The following is a 24320-nucleotide window of genomic DNA, read 5'->3' as shown; positions in this document are numbered from 1 at the left end:
TAAAATATCTTGGTACCTTACAATCACGTTCTGTTTTTTTTTTGAGTTAAAAAGTTATATCTTCTAAAATATAAGTTAAAACCTTTTACAGACCAATGAGAATAAGGATGGACTCAACAGCGCCCCCAGACGTAAAGTTTAATTCAGATGGAACAGTAAGTATGGTGGGAATAATGGACGTCAACCTAATGGTAGAAACCGAAGAAGCAAATCAAGAGAGTGTAATGTCAATGACTGCTGTAAGCAAAAATTGTTAATAACAAAATCAAAATTTATTATCTAGCCTTAAGTCATATTATATCGAATTTAAAAGTCGTTTTGCAAAATAAATAAAACACTTATCTCTGCGCAATTTGTATAAACTTTAATATTTCTAAAAAACTCTACAAAACAGGTTTTTTAAAGGCTATTACGTAGTTAAACACTTACTTTTTGACAGCTGGTTAATGGGACAAACGGCATGTTTGCCAAGAATTCGAGGTTATATAGTAATATTACTGACATAACAATGGAAATGTCAACCGTTTCATCCACAGTAGGGGAAGTACCGTCCCACAAGCTTCACGAGATGATGCATATGATGACACCATATGTAATTAAATCTTTAAATGGTAATTACTACAAACTCGATTTTATTTACTTGTAAAAGCCAAATTTCTTATTATCTTTATATTAACTACGATATTTTAAAAGTTTTTATAGATTTTTAGGTAATGTTATTTATTTAGATTATTTGCAAAAGGCATTTAAATTGTACAAACCCATAAGTTGTTAAGTTTAAATTAACTGAACATATTTTTAATTAGAACTTTTTAGCGAAGGAGTTGAAATGCCTGTTTTGGTATCATTGAAATTAGTAGACTTGGAATTAGAAATTAACCAGGTATTTCGTTAAATTTAAAATAAATTTCCTTGCATAAACACATAAAAACAAGCTAAAAATTTTCTGTTTTTAATCTTAAACTTAAATTACTTAAAAATATATTTTAATCTTTTTAGGGTAGCATGGAACTACGAGGAGACGTAACCTTACCTCTTCCGATTAGATAAGTCGTATGATTGCGAGCTTCAAACATGTACTTAACTTTTAGGCTATTGCTTTGTGTTTTTCTTTTTGGAGGCAGGCTTGCTTATTTTTTTTTCTAAATCACATTTTTTTGCTCTGTTTTTGTTAAAATTTTAAGAACGTTAATAAAAAGGTGGCATTTAAAACAGGCTGGATATTTAGAAATAAGTCAAATATTCTGTTTTAGTAATAATTATAATTATGTTAGTGTTGCCCACTTTTTTTATTTCGATATCACTGATTATCGGTAAGTTACTATGCTATTTTTATATCGGATACACCAAGCCAAATAAGTACAATTAACAAAGCGCAAAAAAATTATAAAATTGAGTGTCAAAAATTAATTTTTTTCGTACAAAAAGCAACTTAACACTCGACTTCTATTGAACGGGTTAGCAAGACTAACGTCAATTACAATACCGTCTGGAAAAAGGCTTTTAAATAACAGATAACATTTTTTTTTATTAATCTAAGATTTATAGAAATGATTTTAATAAAATAAAACATAGAAATATGTTGATTTTAGTTTTTTTAAAGCCATCTAAAAGTTTAAAATCACCTTTGGCAACTCTGGCGTGTACAACAAACCAGTCTCCATTTGCAACATAAAACTGATACGAGGCCTACTATAAAATTTCCAAGCTTACCCTGTTTAAATTATGACCATTTATTTTCAAAACAATCAAATTTTTCAAAATAAAATTTAAAATAGGCAAAACAAAAAAACGTTAAATCGGAAAACAATAAATAGCCTTAATGATTTTCCATATTTTTATTTCCTCAGGTGTGAGGTGGGGGGTGTGAAATTTGAGGAAATGGGAAATAAAGTGACCGAAAAATGAAAAAAAAACGAACGAACGGAAATGCGAAATCTTCAAAATAAAAAACGCGGAAATTCCGTCAACTGTTTTGGTTCCTTTATTTTTTATCTCTTTATTTTCTGTTTTTTTCTTGATAGAGTGATTGGCTGTGAGTGGAGAATGGTAGTAATACTTCCAGTTTAATATGGGGAATACTAAAATGCGGGATAGTGTGGGACCGTATGTAAACGTTAACAAAAATTTGCGAAATGCGGGACGGAACGGCTGTTTTGTATTTCACTGCTTGACCGCAGGATGAATGCGGTATTTCGTAATGGGCTAAGGAATGATGCGGGATCGACTTTAAAGGTCAAGGGTCAAGGGATAATGCTAAATCAATAAATTATGGAAGGGTATAAAAATTTCGTCCCTTTCAGCGTTCAGCGATTTTTTGTTAACACATCCAGACATCAGTTACCCCATCCAGTCTAAAATTGATTTTGGCGGTCTTTGATTTTTTAATTTTTTTACATACTACACAAACATTAAGCATCAGAATTTAGAGCAAAAGTTACCTTAGTTTTTATTTAACAAAATTAATTTTAAGTTAGCACCGTAAGGGTTTGAACTGATAAAAATGAAGCCAGTGGTTGTGGCGGACGAAATGTTCCCGGAGGGACCTTATGATGGGGATGAAGCAATGATTGGAAGTTCTGCATCTTCTTCTGTGCAAATGATGGATATTGCTGCCAATGAGAAAGCTGTACATGGCGATTTTTATAATAGTATGTTTTGTTTTTATACCTTTTTGTGTATTTATTTTATTCTATGTGAAAATCTACAAATACGGATGTAACTCGAAAGTCTTGAATCAACTTTTAAAATTTGAGATTTTAAACTATTATCTAAAAATTAGTGGGGAGCGTCCCAGGAGCTTATGAAGTGAAATAAACAGTTCCTCAAAAAAATTTCATGCACATATATCTATATTTTAAACATTGAATATTTTCTTACTAATAGAGTCTATTTTTGGTAAAAAAAATTATAGTGCTATATCAGTGTATATATTAACTTCATTATTTTTTTAAAGATTTTGATGATCTTTTTGATGACGAAGATCTCGAATAAAAGCAAAGTTAAAAGTGATGTTTTTACGCAAGTTTGTAGAAAACTACAAAACAAACATTTATTTATTAGCCCGCAAATATGGTCAAAAAACTATCTTAGACAACGTAAACACTGCACATATTAATGCTACATTGCCTTTAAAGTCAAGTCATTTCAATGAACTTACACAACAAGTTAACCATAAAAACCTGCTTTTTGAAAAGAATGTTTCAGGCCAAGTTAAAATTTACATTGATGGCTGTTGCCTTCAAAATAACAATTTAGATAAAAATTTAAGAAAGGCCGGAGCTGGTATATATTTTTGCACACCAAATCATCCTTTAAATTTAAAAATGACGATCAATGATACAAATCCCTCTAATAACCGGTCAGAAATTTTAGCAGCTTATGCAGCGATTTTAATTTCTTCGCTTGTAAAGTTAGACTCGATTTGTCTTTATTCCGATTCAGTTTATGTCATTAGTTCTTGTGAGTCTTGGATCTATAATTGGGCTCGAAATGGCTGGATAAGTCAGACCGGCCAACGCATTAAAAATATTGATTTATGGAAATTAATTTTAAAAGAGTTAAGAAAAACAAATCTTACTATAAAGTTCAAAAAAATTGACAGTAAAACCGATATTGGAATAGTTATGGCTCATACTTTGGCAAATAATGCAGCAGTATTACAACATAATTAGCCTTTTGTTTTGTTTAATAAAAGTTTTAATGCAATGAAAACTTGAAATTTTGTAAACCAAATAACCAATAATTTAGTCGTTTAGTAAAGTTTGTAATTTCAAAGTAGTTTGGATATATGAACCAAAATGGGTTTTAGTTTTTTCCTTGCTTCTACTTTCGTTGTAACAATGAATTTGTCGGCCTACAAACAAGTTGTTTTATTTAAAATCCAGGTTTGTTTTGCGCAACTGAAGTAAATAAATGTCAAACATCATCAAACTGTCCATTTTCAGTTGTTTCATTGGTTTGGTGGTTGTTAATTTGTAAAGTATTAACTGCCTCTGATAACCCTATTAAATAAATATTAAGTAGGCTGTATTAGGTCAGTGTTTTTTTATAAAAAGTTGTGATAAAACTAATATTTCTTACCATCTCCTCTTGCAAAGTCAACATCAGTTTGTGCCCCTAACATTGCTTCCAGTCGTTGCATAGTTGCTAAACCTTAAATAACATATAGAAACAAACAATTTATACATCAAAACTTAGTTAAAGGAAACTAGTGTTAGTTTTTTTATTTAGTAGTTAATATACTAGGATATAACTTTATTGTGTAGCAGTATTAATGTTTTACAACATACGACAAGTTTAAGGTTTAAACAATGTTTTCATTACTCGGTTAAAATAAAAATTAAAGCTAAAGCAATGCCCTGTGGAGTCATGTGACTAAGACCCTCTTCTCCTGTGTAAAATCCCTCTCCTGCTGCCCCGTCCGGGTAATATTCTACTCCTTCTGCGTATTCCTCATCTATATAATCACTATCCTCATCATCAGGGTGAAGGCATTGACAATCGCTCATCGCATCGAATATCTTTTTAACTGTTTGTTGGTAATAAATTTGGGAGATTTAACCATATTACAACATTTAAAATGCTGCCTGTAGGGCGGGCTATTGACAAGTGTTATTATTGATGAAATTGGTATAAAGACTTTGATAGCTTTAATACTTTTTTATGAAATTTTATATGGAATTGATTTTAAGGTCAGGCAGCTGTCAACCTTCTAATATACTTATAATTATTTGGGTCAATGAACTTTTATCGTTTTAAGACAACGCAGGCAGCGTGGTGTAGTGATAAGAACTCTTGCTACACCACATATGGGGTCGTGGGTTCAATCCCCACTGATCTCATGATGTAGCACCCTTGAGTAAGGCGCTATAAACGGTATGAACTCCTGCTGAGCCAGCACTTATTCAGTAGCATAATTACCGGGCAATTATAGTCTCTATAATATTCCAAACTGCCACAGGCAACTCGAGACTGGGTCGGAGTAACTGATGTTACTCTATGTTTAAGTCGCGCAATCGACTTTCCCACATCGAGGATAAAGATATATACAAAAAAAAAAAAAACGCAAGAAACAGTTTTTTTATTTTATAGGCCTATAAATTAGACATACCTAAATGTATTTTTTTTAAATATAGATATCTTATTACATATTAAACGTCCTAAAAATATTTTACTTTGTTCTTTGTTTCTTGGGATAAATCGAACTTCAGAAATGCTTGGTTCATCAGAAATTTCGTTTTCACTGTCACTTGAATTTGATTTATTTAAAACATTTTTGTTGTACATTACATACACACATTCTTCTGAAAAATTCTTCAAAATAAACAAAAAGTATTTAGTCAACTGTATAGCAAGTGCTGTTTTAGTTAAAGAATCACAAATAGGCTATAAAAACATAAAAATATTTGTTGTTTTATTACAGGCGAAACAATTTTTATATCATCATTAAAAAAGTGAAAACCTTTTTAAAAGTATATTATTTAATAAAATCCACTTTTTCTAAATTTCAATTGCTTACTGATGTATCAATTGAAATTGCATGAACAGCCATGTCCGAATACTCCAAACGAATTCCATTATTTTCATTATTTATCCAATAAAGATAACTAAATAAGATGAAAGCCAAATTAATTTTTAATATGTTTATATTTGTAACAATTTGATACAATCCTTTAGTTCATTTTACCTTTCTGAAACATAGAGATTACCCTCCCCCATATGCTCCTGGTTAATATTGACTTTACAGTTTTCTTCCTTATGATGAACTCCTGTAGTTGGTGGATTTACGGAATACATATTTAAGATTTATTTAACAGTTTATAAAAATTCCTTTTTTAATGTCCTAGAAACAATTAGTAACAACTAAGAAAAACCAAAAAATTTTAAAAGAAAATAGGGTAACAATGTAAAAGTTTTTTCTAATTTATTCTTGCTTAATTTTATTCATTCTTTCTGTAATTTATTTAAGTTTAATTTAAAGATCAAGCAACCTTAATCTTTTAAATCAAGCAACCTTTTAATCATATAATTTTTTTTTTATCCTCGATGTGGGAAAGTCGAATGCGCGACTTAAACATAGAGTAACATCAGTTACTCCGACCCAGTCTTGAGTTGCCTGTGGCAGTTTGGAATATTATAGATTATAATTGCCCGATAATTATGCTGCTGATTAAGTGCTGGTTCAGCAGGAGTTCGTACCGTTTATAGCGCCTTACTCAAGGGCGCTACAGCATGAGATCAGTGGGGATTGAACCCACGACCTCATGTGTGGTGTAGCAAGTGTTCTTACCACTACACCAAGCTGCCGGTTAAAAACTTACTGTGATCTTGCACAGTACAGCAATAAATCTAAAAAAATATTTACATAATATTGACTTAATACATCGATGCTTAAAGAACAATCACCAAAAGAGTGGGAAAATAAGATTGTTTTTTTACATTTATTCGAAACTGGCCTACTTTCCAGACTGGCCTTTCATGAACTAAATATAGAGTAACTTTTTTTTTTGTATTATATCTTTACCCTTGATTTAGGAAATTCAATTGCGTGACCAAAACATAGAATAACAACAGTTACTCCGACCCAGTCTTGAGTTTCCTTTAGCAGTTTGGAATATTTTATAAATTGCTGATTTAGTGCTGGCTCAGCAGGAGGTCATACCGTTTATAGCGCCTTAAGGGCACTACAGCATAAGACTAGACGGAATTGAACCCACGACCTCATGTGTGGTGTAGCAAGTGTTGTTACCACTACACCATGCTGCCATTAGTAACCCCGACTGCCCGTCTCAAGTTGCCTTTGAAAATTTGGAACATTATAGATTTCTAATTAAGCTGCTGATTTAGTGTTTACTCACCAGGAATTCATACTATTTATAGTCCCTAACTCAAAAATGCAACATTAAAAGAGCAGTCTAGCCATGGGATTGAAACCCAGGGGTTCATGTAGTAAAATCAAGTGTTCTGACAGTCTGATCACTACACCACGCTGCCAGTTAAAATAAATTTATTGTGTGAGAAAACAATTAAAATAATATAAAACAAAAATATGGTAAAACAATTAAGATTGGTCTGTTGTTTTTAAATTGAAGTATAAGATTATACACATTATCAAGATAACGCTTAAACATCTAATTATGAACTAACATTAACCAATAAGAAGTATAACCAACAAATGACTATTTTCGTATCCGTAATCAGACAATTTAACCACGTTGCCTAAAAGTTTAAAAGAATATCTTGTAAGGTACTTTCCCAAACTGCCGCGAAATTTTAAAACATATAGACATCATATAATGTAAATAAGTATTAAACAGCAATAACCTTGTTTTGTTGAGGCATATAATATTAAAAACCCTAAAGAAGCAACTTACAAAAATTATTTCACCAAAATCTTTTATTTAAAGCTGTAACAACATAATTCACTTTCGGTAATCGTTTTTAAAAACTACCACACAAAATAAACTCAAAAAAAAAAAAACAACAAAAGCCCAGGAAATACAAATTAAAACAAAAATATTCGTATGTACAAAAACTGTCATCTGCAAGCATGTTTTTATTTAACTCATCAAATTAAGTAAGTTTTAAAGGCACATGCGCAAGCTTAAAGCAGTTTTATATGTTCAAATTTTTCTTGTTCACCTTTTTAGGGTCCAGCAAAATTATAAATAGAAAAAGCAGTGCTTGTTAATTTAACAAAAAAAAATGAATCAAAAACTAAGAAATGAAACAAAATAATATTGCATGACCTGGTAACAAAATAGAGAATAAACCAGTTACAGTGTAAAAATTTAAAAATAGAATAAATAGAATTAAAATTGGCCGTTGAAGTAAAACAAAAAGTAGAACAAGAATAAACAAAAACATGTTATGATGCCATTAATTTTCTTTTTAAATATCAATAATAAGAATAGTAGACTACAGACTAAAACATGTCAGCAAAGGTTTTAAATGTTATTAATCAAGTCATTATTATTTCAAACTGCAGTTAATAAGTTGACCTAAGTGTATAAAAAACAAGAATACTTAATTGAACTTGAAAACTGAAAAATAAGAAATAGTTATAATAAAAACCAAGTAATTGGAAAATTAAGCAGCACATAAAAAATAGATAAAATGTAACTTCAAAAAATGCTTAAACGCAAAAAAAAAATAAATCAACAAACTGTTTGATGAATCAAGAGAAAATGGCAGTTTAGTGAAAACCAGAACATGATTTAATTTTTATGTACATAAAAAATAACAAACATATTAACAAGAAAATTTGTGACATATTAAATATTATTACTTCACCCAAGTTCAAAATCTTTAAATAAGCACCCACTTCATTTTGTAGAGACAAGTACTTGCTAAAATCAACTTAAAATAACAAAAAAATTAAAGAGTAAATCCGTTACTAGGTGGACGTTGCTGCTGCTGCTGTTGTTGTTGTTGTTGTTGGGGATCCCCAGAACCTAACGAGCAAGCTATTTTGTTAGAAGTATCAGCGTTAGTTTGTTGTGTTCCTCCCATTCCTGCCTGTTGAGAGTTCCTAAATACAAAAATAATATTAAAAACATTTTATATTTTCTACAGTAAAATTTAAAAGCAGGTTCATATAAAATATACAGGATCAAATAAATCAAATGGACCGCATAACTAGAATTGATCGAATGGATAATAATGAAATTAATGAAATGTACAATTAAATATTTTTGGAATGATTTGAATTATTAATCTGTTCAATTTGTTTAAACAAGATGTACTAACTAACAACATAAAAATACCAAATAAAAAAGGGCTCTAGTTAAAAAAGGGGGTTTATGGTAAACAGCTTAGTAATAGTTTACCAGGTATTCCACATTTGGGCCTGGTCTCCATTTGGTCTCATGTTATTTGTGCCCCAGCCTCCATCTCCACCTGCTTGAGCTTGACCTTGGCCCGACCAACCCCATGTGGAGTTGTTGGAGCCCCAGGTACCCCAGTTGTTCATCCATCCATTGGTGTTGTTCATTTGATTAGGAGCTCCCCAAGCATTCCAGCTATTCTGTTGTTGTTGTTGCTGCTGTTGATTTGGATTTCTAAAAAACAAATTGTTTGTTTTCAGTAACTATAAAAAAACTATAATTACAACTATAAATTTACCTCCATGCGGTCCACTGATTGTTAAACTGTTGTTGTTGTTGACCTTGTTGTGACCAAACATCAGTTCCAGGTGACCAGTTGTTCATATCCATACCTGTTGACATCTAAATATAAAAAAGCAAGTATTATTTAGTTTTACTCTCGTTTTTATATGAAAAATGTTTTATTTAAGCCATGTTAAATATTTAAGTTTAATAGCATTATTTTTTTAAGAAATATTTTTTAAACTTTGTGCAGTTGGTCAAGTTTTTTACGTTTTCCGAAAATCACAGAAAAAAAATAAATATGATTAATAAAATTAAATATCTTGGGGGCAATATTTATAATACTTACCCCATTGGTAAAACCTGACCCCACACCACCGACAGTACCCCCAGCCAGGTTAACGGCCCCCTCTTTACCCCAAGAGCACTTGATTGTGTAACCTTCCAAACTTGAACCATGTTTTGAGGTGATTGCCATTGCTGCATCATTGTGACTGTCTAGTCTAGTAGGTTGGTGAACATAATATTGTAAAATGTTAAAACAATAAATTAAAGTCGGTTAGTTTTAAAAATTACAACACTTGGTGTGTCAAAACAGTTGGTGTTTGGCTTGCTATTTTTAAACTAAAATTTTGTTATATATATATACATCTTTTTGAGAGGTAAAGTAAAATGCACTTTTTCTAGTGTTTATGAATAACTATGTCGAACATTGCAAAAACTGCATTTTTAAGTAAAAAATACCTGATGAAAGCAAATCCCTTGTCTGGAAACACTCTGATCTCCTGAATGTTTCCGAATCCAGAGAACGTTTCTCTCATTAGTTGGTCAGTAAGGCCAGACATACAACCCCCAAGATAAACTGTGGTGTTGGTGGGACTTGATTGGCTTACCACTGTATTGTAATCCAACTTTTGGACAGCTAAAAAATGTATTTGGTTAATACAAACTAAAGCCTAAAATGTAATAGGATTTGCCATTTTTATTGCATAATGGGATATTCGTTTTGTAAATCTGGACGATTGATTATCAAAGTTTAAAAATTTTCTGCCTTTAAAAATTTTAAATTGTTTTATATACAAAAAAAATCTTCTGTAATTTCTATAATTTTGTCTATATTCTATATAAATAAAAAAAGTTAAAGCAATATAAAAAGTACTTGTTTGGGTCCCTTTTCTTGTTGCCCAATTACATCTAACTTGTCTTCCATGCAAGACATCAGGAATGATTCTCTTCTTTTCAACAATATCAAGTGCGTCCTGATGGCGAATAAAGATTATTCAAAATAAATTTGTATATATATATTAATGAATTATTATTTTTTATATATATATATATATACCTAACATGTTAAGTAACCTATAACATAAAATAATTAATTTATTGTTTTTTTTTTAAGATAGTGGAAAAATGTAAGTGGAAAAATGTGCTTTTTATAAAAACACATTTTGTAGTCATAATGGTTATTGCTTTGATGATCAGTAAGCTACTAAAGTACCTGATATTTGACAAAAGAAACAAATCCGTAACCTTTCGACTTGTTGGTGGTGATGTCCTTCATAACTCTTGCATCACTACATGATGAAAAATTAAAAACAACATATAACAAAAATTGTAGAAACTTTATATAGGCCTATATACATTACAAAATTGAGTTTGTTTTAATTATGGTGTTTTCTTTTCTGTATACGAGTATTTTATCATGCAGGGTATGAATACTTAAATATACAACTTTTTCTTAACATTATATCAAGTTGGTTTATATAAATTTATAAAAAAAATTATTGTTTAAAACTATATATATACTATTTAATATTAAAATGACACTTAAAATATAAAACACTTAGTTTGGCTTAATTCTATAGAATTTTACTTTATTTTTCAACTTATATATATTAAGCCAAAAATTTAAAACATTGTCTTTATAAAACTATTTTATTGATGTTTAAAACAACTCACGAAACTTCTCCAATTTTTAAAAAATAATTTTTTAAATCCTCTGAATCAGTTTCTGGAGCAAGATCTCCGACAAAAATGTGATGATGGTCTGAAGAAAACAAGATTGAAATTCATATTTTAAATTGTTATTATTATTGTTTTTCTTTTTAAAAAATAAGTAAGAATATAGGAAATTAAAATACTTACTACTAGTATCTTTTTTTGCAGCAATACAAGTTGCCCAGTTTACAACAATTTCCTGTTTAAAAATAATTATTATGTGTAAGTATTTGATTTTATTTTTAAATTAATAATAAACCACAAAATAGAAAATTATATATATAGCTTTTTTATATATATAGCTTTTTTTTCTTTAAAGAAATAAAAAAACCTCTAAAGGCTATAATTGTATAAAAGAGAGGGTTTATAATATAATTTCAACCTAAATATCTTCCAAAAAAAAATGCACAACCATAATGAAAAAACATACCTTTCCGTACACTTTTCTTTTATTCATTGCACTATGAGCAGCAAGGGCAGTACTATGTTCCATGTATTCCACAAAACAAAAGGTTCCACTTGGCTAAAAATATGTAAAAGGGGGCTTAAAAATATGTATGTTTAAATCGTAGGTTTATATAGCCAAGAGTTTTAACTAATTATTTTTTTAGAACTAGCTTTTAAACCTACACTTTGAATCATTTTACAGCCTTTACAAGGTCCAATAACGCTAAAAAGATCTAAAATAAACGCCTCCGACACGTTCGGATCCAAGTTTCCAACATATCTGTAAAAACAAAAATTTTCAAATTATTTTACTAATGAAAATAAACTTTTTAAGGAGGCAGCCCAGTACATCATTATAAATAATTTTACAAAAATGTGGTATGCCATTTGATCTTTTAGCTTAAAATTATATATATATATATACACAAAAACACTAAGAAAATTCATGGTTAACATTACCAATTTGCCATTAACCAATTAGATAAATAAAAAAATAAAATTCCTATAAATAAAATTTAAAAACTTACAATGTTTTTCGAAATGCATCATCATTTCCCTCAGTAGAGGTTGTGTAATTAATATTCATTTTAATTAAGAAAATACAAAGATAAAAGTAGAAAAAACCTAAATATAAACATAAATATACATATGCAAACAAAAACAATACAATTGGACTCTTGAAAAAAACTTTGATGTTTTTTACATTACCGTTGTGTAAAAATATATTATATTTACTATTTTCAGTAAAAGTAAAGTAAATTTACATAACAAAACTTTAATGCAATTTAGTTCAAAGTTGTGCAATTTTTGCCAAAAAAGTATAAATATATATGTATATATTTGTCTGTTTGTGTTATGCCATAATTTGTGAAAAACTTGAATAACACAATATGCAAAAGCTTTTACCTTCAGTTTTTGTCACTTAAATGATTTCAACATAACCCAATTGGACTATTTTTTATGCAATTAAAACTACTGATTTTCTAATCAAAAATTGTTATTTTAAAAACCAGGCTGACAAACAGACAAATGGGACAACCAGTTTATTATGCAGGGTTCGCAAAAAACCTGAAGAACAAACAGACAAACCTGCTTGTATTATGAATATATATACAGACATACAAATCATAAAAATTATAACATTTAGCAGAAACTAAAAATAAAATACATAATAGTAAAACTTAATAAACAATAAAAAAACAACCCAATAGTCTAATAGTTAACATAATGACATTATCAGATCATTAACAATGTTCTGACAGTCCAATTAACTGATTAAACAAATTAAAACACGCAACTTTGAACTAGTGACTAGTAATATTTAACTTTAACATAGATCAAAAACATATTTTAACTTATAAACTAAAAACAAGCTAAACTGTGTACAAATACTTCTAAAACCGACTATTGTGAAAATTAAAAACCGATTAAACGCACACTCACCGAAGGAGAGCGTGCTTATTAATCTAGCGGGAAATTGCATTGTGGGTAATTTTTGACCTGATTGTGATCGTAAGAAGCGAAAAAATGATTAGATTTATCCTCAAAAAAATGTTTGGTAAAATATGGTATTTGTAAGCTTTATTTTTTGCATTTTTAATATTATTTTAGTTTTTATTTTAATTTGTGTATTAAAAAATAAAATATTTTTAAGTTACGGATTACAGATTTACATTTGCTTACATGAGTAAATCTTATCATGATTTTTAAAACATTTGCTACTTGATTTTAAATTTAGTTATGAATAATAAAAACAATGAAAAGACAGCTTAACAACTAAATGATCGATGAAAAAATAAACAGTTCTTTACTGCCCACTGCCGGTAGGAGTTTTTATAACCAACCAGAATAATTAAATGGTATTGCAAGGCACACAACTTTTAAATAATACACTTCGCCTTTGTTAACTATAACATTCATATTTATTACTTCAAGAATTAAAAAAAAAACAAGTTGGCTATATATTTAAATTTGCTATTTAATTTACATAATTAGACAATAACATAATGCACTAAAATCAATTTCACTTAAAAGCAATTAGTTGTTAAAACATGTACTTTAGTTAGCGTTACTATTACTCATACGGTATTTACAAGATTTTAAAAAAGACCTTTTTAATAAGCTATCGTTATCGTAAAAACGATTTTAAAATTATAAAATATTATTTTACATTTAATACTTTATTTTATTCATAATGTTAACAACCTAACACATCAAATAGTGCAATAAAAGATAGCAATAAAAATATAAAAGCCTCTTTACAATAATTCTTCCTCTTTTTCTACCTCGGGTAGTGGACCTTGAATTATAATTTATTAGTTTTTCTATGTAACCCTTTTAACAAATATAACATTTAAGTCAAAAAATATGTATATTTTTTAAGTTAAAATTATTTAAAAATGTTATCCAATTTAGAAAAGATTGTACTAGAAAAACTTTTTTTTTAAATACTTTTTGGAAGTGGGCTTTTTGGTGAAGGTGAATTGACATCTTTTTCGGAAGAGTCAACAGTAGAAGTAGGAGAGAAGCAATCTAGTTTTGAAGTCACAGAGTTTCTAAACAATGTTAGTTAACAGTTATGTATGTGAGTTTTTTAATTATTTCATCTTTTTTTGTGGCTATTGGCGACCATTACCTTGGGGAAGGAGTTTTTGGGCGAGCAGATGGGATTGGATCAGTATTTACTGGTGATTTTAAAGGACTTTTGCATGGTGATTTAGTCTAGAATGTAGAATTTAAAATATTATTACTAGCATTTAATCTTGTCACTATATTTCTATATAATTTTAATGCAAAAAAGGGAAATGTGTAGTTAGTAATACCCAATTAGTTTTTAACTTAGCATTGGTAAAAAAACATAATGTACCTGCTTTTTACACAAAGGAAATGGTTTGTACCCATTAACAGCATCATTAAGTGATGAAGTCTCCTTAAAATTTCTTAACATTTCTGTTGCATTATTTGAACGGGCTGTATAAGATGGCCTTGGTGGAGGAATTTTAAGTGGCATTACCCATGTTCCTATTAATACAAAATAAAACATTTGCATAAGCTTTTAAATAAAAAACACTATCTAATAAGAAAACTTTAAATAAACAAATCAAGTTTGTCAAAACTGCAACTTTTTATAAATTAAAAACACACACCCATAAAAGTTCCCCAAGGAGATTCTGTTGATCTTGGCACATTTGATTTTAAATGACCCCGATTATTTGCAATAATTTGTGTGTACCCATCCAATGTGCTTGGTCTTTCTTTGTGTTTTCGAGGAACTGTCCAGTTTTTTAATTTCTTCGAGTTAAAGGCACCTTCATACTAAAATAAAAGTGATACCCATAACACATTAACAATTTGGGTTGGTTAAGAGCATTTATATACTTTAAATCAAAGTAATCCCCATATAATTTTAACATTGATATCAACAGGGTGGTGTAGTCTTTAAAACATTTAGCTTAAATACATAAGGTCCTGGGGATTATTCCAACTGTTTTTATGCTGTAGTCCTTAAGGCAGTAAGGCAGTATAAACTTCTGGCAGTAAGGCAGTATAAACTTCTGGCAGTAAGGCAGTATAAACTTCTGCTAAGCCAAAAACCTAGTTTTTAAGCCATTACTGCTGAAGTCAAAACTGTTTATTTCATGGATATGCAAAAATAAATTGTTTTGCAATAGTTAAAAAATAAAAGCGCTACTATTTTAAAAATATCTTTGGGCAAAGGTGTTTGGGCCGTGGTGTCCGCAGACCCAATTGTCTGGTTACCAAAGTTATGGTAAGTTGGTAACAAACTGGCAAATAATAGTTGTAATTGTTACTCTATCTTATGACCATGACCAGGAAGTCAACCTTTCCAAATATAAAATAAGTACAAAAAACTATAGCGGTATTTTAACTGCTAAAGTTCGAGTATGTTTAACATTTTTCGTTATTTAATATGCACCAAATCTGCCAATTCAAATACAGGTAATTTTTTTATTTGGCAGATCGGTTATCCAATTAGTTATTTACCTGGTTAGCGCTAAAATGAGACGACATTATCTATACTTGTAACCAGTATTTAAATGTTGCAGTTACAAAATATACAAACTATTCTAGGAAAGTAGAAATCATTTGAGAACTCGAAAAAATACCAAACATTCTAACTACGTTACTACGTAACCATGACGACAGTTGCGGAATATTAAATTTATCCCCGAAAGTTAAATATTTTTTTAAATACAATAAATTTTTTTATCAAATGAAATTTTTCAAATAATATAAAAAAAATTGGTGCATGAGTTCTATCTAAATTTTTATTTGTTCATGATCTCATTTCAGTGTTTTTAGGCACCGCCTAAAAGTACTTTTATAAAACAACTATAAAAGTACAAACTTTTACATACTTAAAATATTTATGTAAACATTATTATTTGTGGCATGTTTTAAATCATTAAATTGATTTTGTCATTTCTCCCGTCGCATAAATGTAATATTTATTGTACACCTTTTTATTTACTTTCATTAATGCGCGAAAACCTAAATAAGAATAAACTAGTCATCTAAATTAAAGTTGTATTTACATTAGTAAAACGCAAAGATATTTGTTGAATTTTAAAACACGAAGGATAAACTCATTTTTATAAAGAATTACGAGTAAGATAATATAGTAGATAAAGCAAAGATGTACAAAAAATTGATAAATGTTGTCCCTTATAATTAATAATATAAACAGCCAGCTACTTAGCAAGTTTCATTTGGCACATTTTATACATTTTTTTAAAATTGTCTGTAAAATTTACTATGTTTAATTATAAATTGAATAAAATCAGTAAACAGCAATTAAAATACTTTTGCATTATAGAAAAAATGTTGCAAAATACACAACAAATATTTTTATGTAAACATATTTCCCCCATAAATGGCTAAACAGATAAAAATTTTATTATTTTAACAGAAATGCTAACTCAGTTAAATCATATACTATATCAGATACTATATTTAATTAAAGCTTTTCATTAAATAGATATTTTAAGAATCTAGGTACAAAAAATGAATAAATATTTACATATAAAACGCAAAAGATAACCAGAAAAAAATGAAATGATATTACAATAAAAATTAACATAAATGCAACTTACACAGCAAGTAATAAATAATACCTTAATTTATATGAATGAAACTTTATTGTAACTGGTAACAAACCATTAAAAAGTGTTTTTTTTTTCGCAACAAAATAATGTCATTGTTTATCCCATGTGCAATACGTAATTTTCACAACAATATTACAGATTTTTTTACTTTCAACACTTAATGTATAAGCAAAAATATAAACAATAAAGCTATTAAATTACAAATATTTTTAGTATTACGAAAAATCCAATATTTTTAATAAAAACTTACCAGGTGAACTATGATTAAAAAACACTAATATAATATAAATGTAGTTAACTAGAATGAGTAAGTACAGTATAAAGAAAACACTCTACCAAAATAAAAAAACAAAAAACGACTCCCAGAAGATGTATACAGACTACTATATTAAAACATAAAACAAAATCCATTTGTTCTATTGGCAGGAAATAAAGTAGAACATTTAAACTCAAATATTACTGCCTATATAGTTAACAGCTAATGAACAAATGGGCAAAAACTAGACAGTCAAAAATAAATTGAATATATTCTAACATTATCGTAGTTTCCTTATTTGTAAATTAACACTATCAAATAGACCTTTATATTGCAAAATAAGGAATGGTCAAAGTAAATGTAGAACAGTGTCACACAAACAAAGATTAGCAAATCAGTTTTCATGAAACTAAAATACTAAAACATTTTTAAAAAATATACGTCTGCTAAGTTACAGGGTTAGTAGGTCATATATTGACCATATTTTGTATTATCTTTTTTTATTTTTGAAGGCCTATTTTATTAAGAGCCTTGTGTAGTATTTCGTATATAACCAAGAATTAAATTATCTTAAAAAAGAAGACATATTTTTTCGGTGAAATGTTTCCAATTTCAAAATAAAAATATTCACAAAGTTTTTAGAAAATTAGTAATAAATTTTTTTTAAACCATGATATTTTTGAATATTATGATGTGGTATACTTATAATATTTCAGTATATTGGGATTAGAATGTATGTCAGCCCCAAGCCGCAAATGCAAAATTTTTACACAGTTTCAACATAGTTGGCGGGGTAAAGTCCTATTCTTCCCGTTTGTAAACGTCCTTTACACCAACCTTGTTCATCTTCTTCTTCAAGTTTGTAAAGGGTGTCACCTTAGGAAATTGTTAAAAAATTAGTAAAATTAACTACAAAGAAATAGCTTTACATTTTTTGTCCAATTTTAAAATATTTTTTAGGTTTTTCTATTTAGTAACAAAATTGAACCAGGTCTTAATATTTATTATGGTACTAATGATAATGTAAATAGAATAAACTAAACTTTATTAAAATTTTTTTTTATATTAACAACTATGAAGTGCACTAAAAAATAGTTTTTATTCTAGTAAATCCACAAACATACCTGCTGAAAAAGTAAGTTCATCATCTTCCTGACCTTCATAATTATAAATTGCTTGAACTTTGACCCCTGCTGAACTTTGGTCAGTGCTTCCAAAAGGATTTCCCTCCGATCCAGAGTCCTGAAAGGGATTGTTTCCATCATCGCTCCAAGAGTCTGGTCGGTCAGCAGCGGTGTTGTTCGGTCTTCCATTTTCGCTGTAAAATGAAAGCAATAATTAAAAAAAAATTTACCTTAAATATATTTTGAAAATTTGATAACTAATTCGTGATTAACCTATTTTTTTCAGGAAAAATAGACATAACAATATTACCCCCTTTAATTAAGTGTTTTTTAAAGTCTAATTTTTTTGTTTTAAAGTTGACACCCTTGTTTATCAAATCAAATAATTTTAACACCAGTTTGCTAATTTAATTATTTGCGTCTTTTTTTTATTTTGCTTAGTTTTAAAAAGGTCTTAAACTATGTTTAACCAGATAAATTCAATGGAATGAAAACTAGATTAAATACACATAACACAATGTAATTTATATATTGCCCACAAATCATTGGTTGAATCAAAAAACTAAATCACTACAGAGTATTGATGTGTAGAGATTTAGTTACTTCATTGTTTGCTAAAGTTGTGGTACCATACCATAAACATAAAGTAACATTCCATGGACATTAATATTTAACTAAATCCACTTTAACTAAAGCATAGTTGGGTAAAGTAAGATCTGATTGGCCTTAAATAAATACCAAAAAATTAGGTAATCTCATTTAAGTTTGCAAATAGTTAAAATTAGTGATATTTTTTATTAAACTTTGTTTTTATCTTTCCAAACTTATTTACTCAGAAAAATTAATTTTCTTACAAATAGTTTTTTTTTTATTTTAGTAGTAGTACTTCAACAGAGTCCCAAATGATACCATATTTGCTCTAATACATGTATCCATAAAAGAGTAAGTACCAAGTCACTAATATTGGGTAACATTACTTTGATAAGTAAGTTAACTACTTGTCACATTCTTTACACATTCTAATACATATTTAAATGGAAAGTAGGAAGTTATTTATTTTTAATAAATAGGAAAGACGTAACTTTTAAAATTTTCTGTGTAAATCAGTTTTTCCTTAATTTTTATCACATTTTAATAATGTTATTCATTTAAAAAATAGTACAACAAAAACTTTGCTTTTTGTAATAAGTATAAAATTGAATATTTAAATGTTTTTTTCAGAGTAGCATACCAAATTAAAACATTGAAAAAATATAAAATTTATTTTGATTTTTTTCAAATACTTTTTAAGTAAAAAGGAAACAGGTTTATTGGTAATGATGTGATGACATATGACACTGCAATTAATCATCTTTAAAAACAGTCACGTAATGCACAATCGTCAACATTATTTAATAAATTCTTGCAGGCATTTTTAAAAGGTTATTAAACAGCATTTTTTTTTTAATAAGCATCACAATAAAGTGACGTCTTTCCTTTCTAAACAATATTTTTTTTTATTTACTAAGATTGTATTTTATGGGCGGTTCATTAAACTACTCCCACTATCTCATTACAATACACAAATAGTTAACAAAAAATAAGGTAGCCTATTAAACTTTTATTCTATCTTGCATAATCAAGAATAGAGAACTATTAATATGTAAAAATGTTGGGTTATTGATTGTTGTTTTTATTTGTAATAAGTATTTCAATAGAACAACTAAGCAATAAACTTATTGTAAAAACTAACTACAAAATAAAAAAAAATAAATAAAAGTACCTAACCATGAGAAATATTTAAAAGAAACTCTGAGTTACATACCTGGTCTCATGAATAGTACTGTTGTAAGTTGGAGTAAATTGAGAACCAGTAATACCATCCATACCAGCTACATGTTTTGAAGCACGGCTTCCTTGTTTCCTACTAAGGGACTTTTGCATGTGAATCTTCTCTGGGTCGTACTCCTATGTGGTAATAAAAAAAATATTGAAGAAATACATATCTTAAAGTTTTAAACTGTTGCAAACACATTAGCATTTAAACTAATTTTAAAGTAACAATATCTTGTTAAAAATATAATCCAAAGTATGAGATTATTTTTTTTAATATCTTGTTTATGACATGATACATGCAAAAATGTAAGATTTTATGAAATCTTTATAGTAATAAAAAATAAAACTTAACTTTAAAAGAGAGTGTTAATTGTAAACTAATACTTAAAATTTAGTTATTTAAGTATCATAATTATATGAGTTTTGGTGGCTGTTGCCCAAGGCAATGTCGAAAATTATGATTTATAAACAGAAATAAAAAAATATTTTTACCAAAATTCTTTATTTTGTACTGCTGTAAGTAACATTTTAGTAGTATGATTGTAATTATGTTATATTATTTAAACAATGCTAATTTCACATGTTCAACCTTATTAACGTTCAACCATATCTATTTAATCAATTTCATGTAACAGTTTATCAGCAACTTACTTTAGCTTAAATCAATTGTGCTTACTATGTAAATAGTTTTTAGATTTTTTACATATGTTAAAATAAATAACTAAAACAAAATATGTTCTACATCATGTTTTACCTCAAACTGAGGCCAGTTCATTGGCATATCCGGTCCATGGTTAGATCTCCAATACTTTAAATCATCTTGTGGGTTGCTCCGTTTAATATTACTCTTAAGATCTTGGTATGTAGAAGCAAATCTTTTAAAAAATATTACAATTAGTCAATCAACAACTTCAATTTTAAAACTCTTATTAAAAAATATGAATTTTTTTATAATGTTTGTTTGTTTTATATTTTGTAAGGTCGAATCATTAACTTCGATAAATATCAAAAAACAAATCGACATTATATTAATTTAGAATTTTTCATTTTTTAAGCTATAAAAAAACAACAAACTAAATTTAAAAATTGTTATAAAATACAATACAACTATGACAATATGTTAAATTTTTTTAATAAACATTGCCTTTTATAATGAATAAGTCTTTTTTACTTACTCTGATACACTGGATAAGTCTAAGTGAGTGTGCAATGAATAAAATATTTCCTTGAAATGTTCCAGCCTTTTTAGTTCAAAATCCTGACATTTTTCGAAAACTTTTTCCATATCTTCCATATATCTAGGTGTATCATCAGTTAAGTCTCTGATAGCTTGTTCATATTTTTCTCGGTACTAAATTAAGATAATTTACTTTATGAAAGTACATAAAAACTAAAAACATTTAATGAGATGCCCTAAAAATTTCATTTTTTTAACTACAATATCTTAACTTATCGTTTTACCTTGGCCTTCTCAACTCCCTTTTTTTCAACAAGTTCACTTAATTTTTTTACTTTGTCGGGTGGTAGTGTGCTGTCACTTTTAGCAGTGTTTTCCTATATAAAGATTTTTTTTAAATAAATATAGGTCTACGTATATATATATACCATAAAATAAAACTTTGTATATAACAAATTTAGGTTTATTTAGTAAAAAAATACAGAAAAAATGATTATTTTCAAACCTAATTTAGTTTTTAGTCATGTTTCATTTATGCAAATACGAAATGACGAATATCACTACTAAATTTAAAAAAGATGAGTCAAAAATTTATTACTTGTATTTGAGCAGATTTTTCTTCTTTACAGATATTGAAATAGTTCTTCTTCGTGTCTGTAACTTTTTTCATGTACTTTGCCCAATGTTTTTGTGCCCTAGTAAACTCATCATTGCAAACTTTGCTCTCCTTTAAACCACCCAATGTTAAACTATGAAAGTTTTCCTTTTTCCACATTTTTACCTAAATAATCAAAATAGATTTTATTGGTGAATTTGCTTCTGAAAAATAGAAATTAGTTAATAACTAAGCAAATCAGGACATAAAAATAATTATTGCATGTTGGTGTTGTTGCAATAGCCTAGATTTTATATGTACTCAGGCCAACTTTTCATCAAATCAGGGTTAACTTTTGTCCCCAAGAGACTTAATACAGCAGTTTTAGTTAGTGTTAAAATAATAAATTATTAAAAGATTTCTTGAAGCGAAGCCTTGCAAAAAAATGCATATTGTGTAAACACACCAATAATACTTAATACTATGAAAGAAGTTGTCATTAAAATGTTGAATTTAAATCCTTATCAGCTCTAATGTTAAGCATCTTAAACAGTTTTCTTACTAAAAAGTCAACCACTAATATTTTTAAGTATTTTGTATTTATATTCAAATCACTTCTAAACAATTTATATCAAAAAAACAATATAAATAGATGTACTACCTTTTCATAGGAATCAGCCATGATAGTATCTTTTATTTGTAAATGTAGTTGAGCTGTCCTGTCAGCTTCTTGTAGCATTCCTTTCCAACTGGTTTGAAGAGTGTGATATGATGAATTCTTATCAATTACCTAAAAAACACATTTTTTTAGAAAAAAACATTTCAGTTAAAATTATGATATGAAAACAACATATTTCAAAAAAAAATTTTAAACACGAAACAAAATACAAATGCTAAATTAAAAACCTAAATGTAAAAGCAAAAAGTAAATAAGCAAATACATTTCTATTGACAATAAGTACAATGCTAACAATTGTATTTAATTGACAATAAGTACAATGCATTAAAATTATATTTCTTTTTATTATCTTAATATTTTTTTAAAAACTTTTATATTCAAAATTGTTAATAATTAGAAATCACGCCCCAACAAAACTAACTAGTTGGGCTGTACCCAATAAAACAAAATGCCCACTTGTGCATCGCATGTTGAGTTTAACAAAACATAAAAAAGATAACTAAACTGTAAAGATATTTTAATTTTAATTATGATTATCTTATGGTTTTAATAAGGTTTGACAAAGGTGCAAATTTTTAAAAATATATTAACTAAGTTTACTTTGTTATATTTGTTACTCCAAGTCTTTAAAAGTTTGCTGTATTGCTCTTCAATGGACGCTCTTTCTTTCATGAATGCCATAAGATCGTCACATAATTTCATCCCATTATCAATACGTGTCACAGTTCTTTTATATTGACTTACCTTAAATTAACAGAACTTTTAGTTAATGGTGGTGTTAAATTAATTAATCTCACAATTATTACAATCAATATTACAAACATATTAGCAAATGGTAAGAGATTGGTAAGAAAAGGGGGTAAAAGATTTCATTTCTATATTAAATCTAAAGTTTACTAATGGTTGTGAAAGCAAAAATCAATAGGCCTATATATATAAACCTTTTTAGAAATCAAATTTAGCAAACACACTTAAAAAAATTAAACAAATTAGCTCAAGTTTGCCATAAACCCTTGGCTACTTTAAAATAAATAACATTTTAAGTAATCAATAGTTTTATAGTGATTAAAATTCTAAACTTAGGTATATAATCGGAAAAAAAAAAAAATATTGATTTAAAAAAATGCTAATAACAAACCTAAAACTATTTCCCCTGAGAAAATTTCTTTTTTACAACAACATATTTAAAATTAAATTCTCATTAAAACGTTATTTAAGAATTAAACAAAAGTTAGTTTTTAACCCACTGTAACAAAAGTGCCAAATTAAAAAAAAAAATTATGCTTAATTTTTTTAATACAATTATAGCCATTAATACAAATGTATTAGTTATTAAAACTTGACAAAAAATTAGAAAACATAGAATAACAATTTGTTTTTAAAAAAAAATTAGAACATAAATCTAAAATGTTTCGAAATGTTGAATAAAAATGACAAACAGCACTCAACTATTTTGGGATCTTTATTAGTTTCGCACGCTCTACATAAACAGGGTGTGTAACCGAAATACGGCACATGTAATTAAACAAAGAGGTTGCATGAATTAAACCCTTACCCTAACCCTCACATATTCAGTTTACCCATTAACACATCTGACTCGTAAAGCAGACTAAGTTATACTCATTAAAACATATTTCAACTAATTTTTAATGTCTGGTTGAACAATTGCCATACTTAGGTTATAACGCCTTGTTAAATTCGGGCGTGCGAAAGTAATAGAGATCCCTATTTTGTGTAACAACAATTTGTTTTTTTTATTGATAATATTATGAAATCTTTTATTTCGTAAAGTGCTATTATTAATTGTAAGTAAAAATTTATTAAATCAGATATTTTAAACCGTTTAGTTTAAAATCGTTTAGTTTAATACCTCCCAGAAACTTCCACTTGTTGAGTCTATGGGAACATCATCTGGAGTAACAGTCATAGACATCTTAGTTTGGTTGATTAAATAAAAATTTAATTATAATTTAATTAAACGTTTTTTCAGCCT

The 24320-nt window shown here is 27.9% G+C and overlaps 5 protein-coding genes across 5 annotated transcripts; 1 reads left to right on the top strand and 4 right to left on the bottom strand.

The window, feature by feature from the left end:
- Nucleotides 1-2060: 2060 nt before the first annotated feature.
- Nucleotides 2061-3143, top strand: LOC145741481 (COP9 signalosome complex subunit 9-like). Its single transcript, XM_082559077.1, has 2 exons — nucleotides 2061-2651; nucleotides 2957-3143. Exons 1-2 carry the CDS (start codon nucleotides 2504-2506, stop codon nucleotides 2992-2994), a joined length of 186 nt encoding a protein of 61 aa, XP_082415203.1. The 5' UTR covers nucleotides 2061-2503; the 3' UTR covers nucleotides 2995-3143.
- On the bottom strand, nucleotides 2984-5850 carry LOC145741480 (methylosome subunit pICln-like). Its single transcript, XM_082559076.1, has 6 exons — nucleotides 5690-5850; nucleotides 5522-5609; nucleotides 5178-5316; nucleotides 4361-4531; nucleotides 4084-4155; nucleotides 2984-4004 (listed from the first exon to the last, which is right to left on the bottom strand). Exons 1-6 carry the CDS (start codon nucleotides 5797-5799, stop codon nucleotides 3919-3921), a joined length of 666 nt encoding a protein of 221 aa, XP_082415202.1. The 5' UTR covers nucleotides 5800-5850; the 3' UTR covers nucleotides 2984-3918.
- A 1580-nt stretch (nucleotides 5851-7430) lies between these two features.
- Nucleotides 7431-12219, bottom strand: LOC145743863 (nucleolysin TIAR-like). The gene is made up of 12 exons (XM_082561922.1): nucleotides 12083-12219; nucleotides 11739-11835; nucleotides 11539-11631; nucleotides 11256-11307; nucleotides 11070-11157; nucleotides 10609-10684; nucleotides 10270-10369; nucleotides 9855-10032; nucleotides 9460-9613; nucleotides 9127-9230; nucleotides 8832-9062; nucleotides 7431-8533 (listed from the first exon to the last, which is right to left on the bottom strand). The coding sequence occupies exons 1-12, from the start codon at nucleotides 12139-12141 to the stop codon at nucleotides 8380-8382; spliced, it is 1386 nt and encodes a 461-aa protein (XP_082418048.1). The 5' UTR covers nucleotides 12142-12219; the 3' UTR covers nucleotides 7431-8379.
- Nucleotides 12220-13379: 1160 nt separating this feature from the next.
- Nucleotides 13380-15687, bottom strand: LOC145743161 (protein Flattop-like). The gene is made up of 6 exons (XM_082561069.1): nucleotides 15561-15687; nucleotides 14702-14870; nucleotides 14422-14576; nucleotides 14191-14276; nucleotides 14007-14110; nucleotides 13380-13854 (listed from the first exon to the last, which is right to left on the bottom strand). Exons 1-6 carry the CDS (start codon nucleotides 15585-15587, stop codon nucleotides 13814-13816), a joined length of 582 nt encoding a protein of 193 aa, XP_082417195.1. The 5' UTR covers nucleotides 15588-15687; the 3' UTR covers nucleotides 13380-13813.
- A 408-nt stretch (nucleotides 15688-16095) lies between these two features.
- LOC145741463 (protein kinase C and casein kinase substrate in neurons protein 2-like) lies at nucleotides 16096-24320 on the bottom strand. Its single transcript, XM_082559058.1, has 10 exons — nucleotides 24198-24320; nucleotides 22928-23071; nucleotides 22310-22438; nucleotides 21652-21834; nucleotides 21338-21430; nucleotides 21052-21227; nucleotides 20631-20751; nucleotides 19866-20008; nucleotides 18062-18255; nucleotides 16096-17813 (listed from the first exon to the last, which is right to left on the bottom strand). The coding sequence occupies exons 1-10, from the start codon at nucleotides 24258-24260 to the stop codon at nucleotides 17704-17706; spliced, it is 1356 nt and encodes a 451-aa protein (XP_082415184.1). The 5' UTR covers nucleotides 24261-24320; the 3' UTR covers nucleotides 16096-17703.

The sequence above is a fragment of the Corella eumyota genome, chromosome 2 (assembly GCF_963082875.1).
Source record: "Corella eumyota chromosome 2, kaCorEumy4.1, whole genome shotgun sequence".
Classification (NCBI taxonomy): domain Eukaryota; kingdom Metazoa; phylum Chordata; class Ascidiacea; order Phlebobranchia; family Corellidae; genus Corella; species Corella eumyota.
This window is presented reverse-complemented; position numbering and strand designations above follow the sequence as displayed.